This window comes from Conger conger, chromosome 11 (genome assembly GCF_963514075.1).
Source record: "Conger conger chromosome 11, fConCon1.1, whole genome shotgun sequence".
In the NCBI taxonomy this organism is placed as follows: Eukaryota; Metazoa; Chordata; class Actinopteri; order Anguilliformes; family Congridae; genus Conger; species Conger conger.
The window spans coordinates 27,202,535-27,209,814 of NC_083770.1; the positions used below are offsets into that span (position 1 = coordinate 27,202,535).

Sequence of the window (7,280 nt, forward strand, 5' to 3'; positions counted from 1 at the left end):
TGTCAGTCAGGACCAATGCAGCTGCAAGCCCCTAGCAGACCCAAACTGCTCATTTCAAACTGTTTTGGTTTCCGTCTTCACCAGTAATGTCTTTTCCTGAACAGGATATGAGGCCCTCACAAAAGAAAACGGAGCTCAATGCCCCTCTGAGCTTTTGGAAGTTCTGTAATTATTTCTCTCCACGTCTGCACCACTTGGAGCAGAAATGAGCAGCCCTGGTGAATCTGAGAACTGCCGCTCGCTAGTTATTGACCCATGGGGTGCTGTGAGTCCACAGCATATGAGTCTCTTAAAACACAAATATACACACACACAAAGTGTAAGGACTCAGAGCAGAAAGAATGAAATGCTCTTTACTGTATTTAGGAGGCCTGAGACAGAGGTCCCCAGACTTTGCTGGGTTGATTTATTCTGCTTTGCGCTCTAATTACTTTAGCAGTGTTTTGCTGAAGGGACTCTGGCACGCCAGCTTACACAGGTAGTAACCTACTTTGCAGCAAAACGTTGTTTTATTGCATCTTTTATCACTTTTACATTTCTCTGAATAGCCCATCATCTTCCTTTACAATTCAGCAAATAACAAGAGAATAAACATTTTTCAATGAGAAATGTATTTTAGCGGCTCTCTGTGATTAAATATTCTGTAATAACTACTGGATTTCTTTCATATATTCTCTGGCACAAACTGCAAAATATTACCAGCAAAGAGCCACAAATCTTACATTATCTGACACTAATACTTACATTATTGGCTTTATCAGTATTTACAATTGCGATTGTGGACCTGTTTACAAATATTACATGAAAGGAAACCACTAAACATACGTATAATAGAGATGTGTTTAAAAAAGAAACTCTGAGAAAATGGTCAAATATGATTAGGAAACCCTGGCTGATTGTTTGGGGCTGTTTTTGTTATTTTGCTCTAGAGATAGCTCCTAATCTTCCCATAAAAATGCCACCACAGGAACACCACGTTGGCAGAAGAACACAAAGGATATCATTGATTCCAGGTGGCAGGGCATTTTGAGGAGCAGGATGAGAAACACGATTTCATTAAGGGAGTTAGGAAGTCAGGGGTCCGTGATTTAGGATGGAACTGGCTCGTCACCTGCGCATATGATGAGCAGCTTTCCTCCACTGAAGACTCAGATTATACTCATGACTGTTTCATATGGCTTTCCCAGACATTAAAACCATCTGTGGGCTGTTCTGCTTGTCTGATCTTGGCTTGCTAACACATCTGTCCATGCATGAAATAGATCCACTATACTGGAATGCAGACCGAACACAAAAAAAATGCATTACAATGCAAGGAAATGAATTCAGTCAGACATTTCAAACACAATACAGTTGGTAATCCCACATGTTCCAGATGTAACATGCGGAAAAACCTGAGGGGAATGTGAAATGTTTTAAGGACGGTAGGGCTACAGTCAGGGATGGTTCCTTACGAGACACTCTTCATGTGTTTTGAAACGTCCTTTAAATTTGAAGTTCAAAAGCAGTCATATTTCATGTGTAGTCACAAGGGGTTTGTGATATGATCACTTTAACACAGAAGGGTATTCATTGCCCCTGCACTGACCCTAACTTGAACTCCAGAGTGGATATGATATGATGTGGATTACTATACGATTTTGTACAAATTGTTTCGACTGATGAGCATACCTCTTGTGTATTCACACTAACTGACTTTTCCCAGTCAGTTTCCTTAATAGTGGCTCTAAGTTGAGTGGCTCAGGCCAATGAACTCTGCTCACTGCTCACAGAAGGAATGTGCAATCATGACTTTGGCTCAGTACAAACCAAAGCAATGTAAATGTAGCAGAATGCTGCCTTCCACAAACACTGCACTTGTTTGGGGTAGGCATCTGAGGACAAACTGATTAATAGTAGTCTTCGTCGTAGTCTCTTGGCTGGTCATATCCAAACATTTCTGTCATATTCTCTGATAAATAGGCAGACATCTCATCTGGAAAACAAAAGAAGACAACATCAGGTCATGAAAAACTGCATCTGCCACATTTTGTCCTTGCTGTGTACTCAGTTACATTTCCCAACTTATGCAACAACATTTTGCTACTTTTCCTTCACATAGGGCTGGCACATTCAATACAAAAAAGTTATGGAACAATGTGCTTAATGGGTAAAGAATTTTAAACAGGCTCTAGATTCAGATAGGATCCTCATACAGTAGGTTCAGTCGCTGTAGTAACCACAATCCCATAAGATTTGAGATAATATCTCAGAATGGAAAACTGAAATGTTGGCTTGAGTAAACTTTTGACATTTTAGAATAAAGCTGAAACCTGGGGTCCTCATAAACTCCATGGTTGTTCAGTCCTGTGTGTGTGTGTGTGTGTGTGTGTGTGTGTGGGTCTGTAAAGCAGGAATGGTTCGTACCTGGCCCCAGTGCTCCCAGCACAGCCGATGCTGAGACACTGCCCAGTGCATTGTGGGCCACACAGCGGTAAGCGCCTGCATCCCCTGGAGCAAGGCCCTCAATCTGAAGCCAGCTGGACAGCTCGTACTTTAGGGGACCCCCTCGTGACTGGCCAGCACACCACAGAGAAAGGTCAACATTGACACATGCTAACTAAGGCCCAAATTAAGACCCGAGGGCTTTTGTAAACACAGTGGAATTCTGCACCTTATTAACAGCCAAACGTATTAGCTCATTATAAGCAAATAATGCCTCTTAACTTTTTGAGTTGTTATAGGCCACAGTATGGTGTGTGCATGGCATTCAGTGTCATGCAGTATATTGCTATTGATTGAGAAAGAATGTTTAAATGCTGTTTTATTAAAAGCCTCCCAATGTGATACTGCGTTATGTGGAGACAATATAATAAAATGTTGAGACTTCAATATTAACCCTTTCCACCTTTCCCAGAGGACAATTTCCACCTACTTTGTGCTAGTCCTATAAAAGTGTCAATATCTCAAAGACTATTTACTGCACACACATGGTTGAAGACTTAAATTTAAGAAGAGGCTTGTACCATTCAGATATTTGAGACAGACCAATTGATATCAGAGCATGTACACGCAGTATACAAAAGTTACACAAAAATACTAAATCATAGAATATAACTCATAATTAATATTTGTGCACAAACTTGATGTTAACTTGTGTACAAAATTTGGTAAAGATATCGACAAGCATTCAAATTCCACATGAGTTTTCCCAAAACTGCAATCAGGTGTCCTCAAGTGTCCCCAAATCTCTCCAAATACAAAACTTCTGCATATGGTAAAATGGTAAATGTCTGCATTTATATAGTGCCTTTATCCAAAGCACTGTACAATTGATGCTTCTCATTCAACCATTCACACACACAATGGCGATTGGCTGCCATGCAAGACACCAACCAGCTCATCAGGGGCAATTGGGGCGGGCTGTAGCCTAGTGGTTAAGGTACATGACTGGGCCCCCAAGGTTGGTGGTTCAAACCCGCCATAATAAGATCCGCACAGCCCTTGGGCCCTTGAGCAAGGCCTGCATTGCTCCTGCTTAGTCTAATCAACTGTAAGTCGCTCTGGATAAGAGCATTAATGTAATGTAATGGGTTTAGATGTCTTGCTCAGGGACCCCTTTACACCCAGGTTGGGATCGAACCTGCAGTCCAACTGCCAGACGACTGCCGTGCCTCCCAAGCTTTGGTCTTCCATATCTTTTTTTCCAGAAATGTGAATGATCAGAAAATATTATTTTTCTATTAAGACATATTTTATGATAGAAAAGGTAAAGGAAATTAACCTTCATGTGTGTTTTGTTCACATATAAGAGAGTATATTTTCATAAAGCTCTACAAAAGGGATCAACCTAATGCTTTCTAACAAATATGCATCACATTTACAAACTTTATTTCAAAATTAGGTTAACCAGAGCCCTTTTAGTCCCTTTAGCCAGTACAAATACTGGTTTACATCCATAGCAAGTTAAAATCCTGTAATTATGCACATCTGTATATTCATTATGCTATGTGAATGCAGTGATATTCCTAAACTGTCAGTTGCCTGAATATGACACATTATACCTTATTAGAAAGGGTAGGAAACCTGTACAAGAAATGCACCGTGTTTTACATTAGTTCAGTACTGAAATAACCTAGCAATGCATTTACACAACAATAAGAAGTTCAAGACGCCATTTGCTTAGATATAGTTTTCTCAAAAATGGATGAACAGATTACAGAATAAACTTAAACGTTAGTCAGATAAGACTCATAGCTTCATAACCAGGAGGGATATTTGGTTCCATAAATATACCTGTATCAAATAATTCGCAAAACAAACTTGTAATTCTACTAAACCGGAAATACTGTATGTCGGCCGGACGTGGAATAAAACTGAGCTAAGAAAAAAAACAACTTCTGATATGAATGGGGAGCCTGCTGTTCTATTGCTCCGCATTGCAAATGAGAAACTGATAAGAATCTAAACAGCTGTTCTCGCTAGTAGAGAGTCTTTTTAACAATCTGACATGACCGGATTTTGCAGTTTTTTGTATGATATAAATATTACCACAACAATAATTTGAGACAACTCAACCATAGAGTGGAGGGTGGATAGGAAAATGTGATTTTTTTTTTTTTCAACTTCATTAGGCTCATCCTTTTCTACATTAATGTTGTTATAATTAGCAATTTATGGTGTCATGACAGCCATTACATTTTCCAGCCTAACTGCACTGCCAAAGTGCACATGTATTACAGACAGAAACAGTCTTTCCATTAACCAGGGGACAGCTCAACCATTACAACTCCCATTATTGATGGACCTCATGCACCTGAGGTAGCCAAAAGGATGACATTAATCTTCAAGGCTAAAGCAAACTAGCGAGTGGCATGGTTTCTCTACTGCCAATACGAAGGGCAGTAAGTTTATCATGAGATTAAAGACTGGCCGTGTGGCTCGGGAGAACGATATAAATAGGCATACATTCTTACAAACATTGTAATTATGCTTTCAAAACACAAAGACAAACACCGCCATATGGTACTATGTCCTTTGTCGCGAAATGACTAGTAAAAGGCAAAGCTAGACAATAAAGCTGTGCCACCATGTATCACATAATTCACTGACTAAAAACATTAAAACATGTCTTGGTGGTAAACTGAGCAGACCCTTTCCAATAAGCCCTTTCTGGACTGATATTTAAGTTAAAGGTACCACAATAGCACTGCTTCCATCACTCTCTATATTAAATAGTTTACTCATATATTCACACTGTTTAGCTTTGGTGTAATGGTGAGAGAGGATTCTAGCTTCTGACCAGGAATTTTACCATGCATGTGTTCTGTTCCCTGCTGCTATGACCAGCTTGAAATGACCAGCTACCAGATGTGAGGTAGCCCAATGTTGGATTTTTCTATTTTTCTGCTTCCTTTAGAAAACTGACTAATATAACCAGTTACTCAGTAATACAGCACTTATTGTTGGTTGAGTATTTTAGATCAAACAAAAAAATTAAACTTTTATGGTAGATTAAAATGTAACAAGTTAGGATTTATGACAGATAAAGATGCACACCAACTCCAGCCATGCACCAATCTTCCACTCAGGATAATCATGTTCTACAATGGCACATCAGATCATGTTACAAACTTTGGTGCTTGGTCACTATTCATATATTATTAGCATCAGGGGGAGCCTGTAGCCTAGTGGCTAAGGTACATGCCTGGGACCCGGAAGGTTGGTGGCTCAAGCCCCATATCTAGCGACAATAAGATGCACACAGCTGTTGGGCCCTTAAGTAAGGCCCTTAACCCCACATAGCACCGGGGGGGGTTGTCTCCTGCGTAGTCTAATCAACTGTCATTTTGGATAAAAGCATCAGCTAAATCGAATGATTATTTCAATTACATTGTTAATACAGGTAATGAAACGGAAGAAAAACACCATGGAAGATGTGGCCAGCAAAATGTTGTGTATCCATATCATCTATTTCAATACTATTTACCTGTACAGAAATGTGAGGGTCGTCTCCCGGAAGGGTTACGTCATTGCCATCCTTCCTCCATTCAATTAACGCCATTGGATATGCGAAGACCTCGCACATGAACGACACGGTGCTTCCAGTCACGTTCACAAGGTTATGGGGTGGGACCTTAATGAGAGGAACTTAAAACATACAAGTCAAGTTCATGAGCGCATTCGTCTCAGTGGGTGTCTCGACTGGCTTTGGCTGTGCATTTTTTGGCACTGGCATGGGACGCATGCGTTTTTTACAGGATAATAGCTTCCTATACAACAGGCTGCATTCCAGGAGCACAACCCCAGTAGAAGTCAGTAACATATTCCCTCCTGTTGGTATGTCTATATTTTGAATCCCGAAATACTTAGACGGTTTTCATACCGTCAATAACACGGTGAGAAAACAAAGTACCCAACACAGACTTCTCACTGTGTTATTCAATTGAACACAGCTACTTCTCCAACAGAAACTTTTCGGTTATATTAGTTATTTGTATAAGACATCACACCTAAAGTGGGCTAAACATGAGCTGCTGGCTCTACGCTAAATTGTCTAATTATAAGAATATTTGAATAATTAAGTAACGTACCAGTTCGGCATGGACCGCTGCCATTAACACTTAGTCCAATGGAAGAATATGCCGCTTCTTTAAACTGGCATATATTCATGTAAGTTCTGCCGTCCGAACCACATACTGCCTCTTGTAATTTGCAAATACACTGCGGCTCAGGTATCTCTCCCAGTCCGAGGTCTGAGACGTCGATTTTGCACTGAAGATCCGAGCCACACAGACCGTAAAAACTGTTCCTGGTGTCCAGGTCACACGGCTGTCCTTCCAAATTCCCGCACTCAGAGCAGCAGCCGCAGCTATCCAAAACTGTCCCCGCTCTGCAGCCCAGTGCCGCTGGGCACAGTTCTGGTGAACACTGGTCGCATAGACTCTCATTTGTGCTGTTTGTTAGATCTTCTACCACGTCAAATTCAGCTGGCTCGACGTCTTCAACGACATCTTCATCATGCTTGTTATTGGGAAAGCTTTCGCTGTTTCCCAGGATCAGCACTATTAATACTAAAATTGTTTTACACCATGACATGGTGACTGTTTTTAACCAATAGCTATAACTTTTGCCAGCTATATTTCTCGATTTCTTTAATCGTATGCTGGTCATAAACAAAATGTCGATATACCAATATTTTGCAAGGCTCGAAAATGAATTGCCTATTAATGGATCAGATATTCTCATCAACCTCAAATAAAAATGTGTTTTATTATCTTCTCTTAAATAACCAATTTTCT

General features: G+C 40.3%; 1 protein-coding gene across 1 annotated transcript; it reads right to left on the reverse strand.

Annotated features, from left to right (window-relative positions):
- Positions 1-512: 512 nt before the first annotated feature.
- Positions 513-7,077, reverse strand: kazald3 (Kazal-type serine peptidase inhibitor domain 3). The gene is made up of 4 exons (XM_061259426.1): positions 6,573-7,077; positions 5,969-6,129; positions 2,407-2,554; positions 513-1,975 (listed from the first exon to the last, which is right to left on the reverse strand). Exons 1-4 carry the CDS (start codon positions 7,075-7,077, stop codon positions 1,890-1,892), a joined length of 900 nt encoding a protein of 299 aa, XP_061115410.1. The 3' UTR covers positions 513-1,889.
- Between the last annotated feature and the right edge of the window lie 203 nt (positions 7,078-7,280).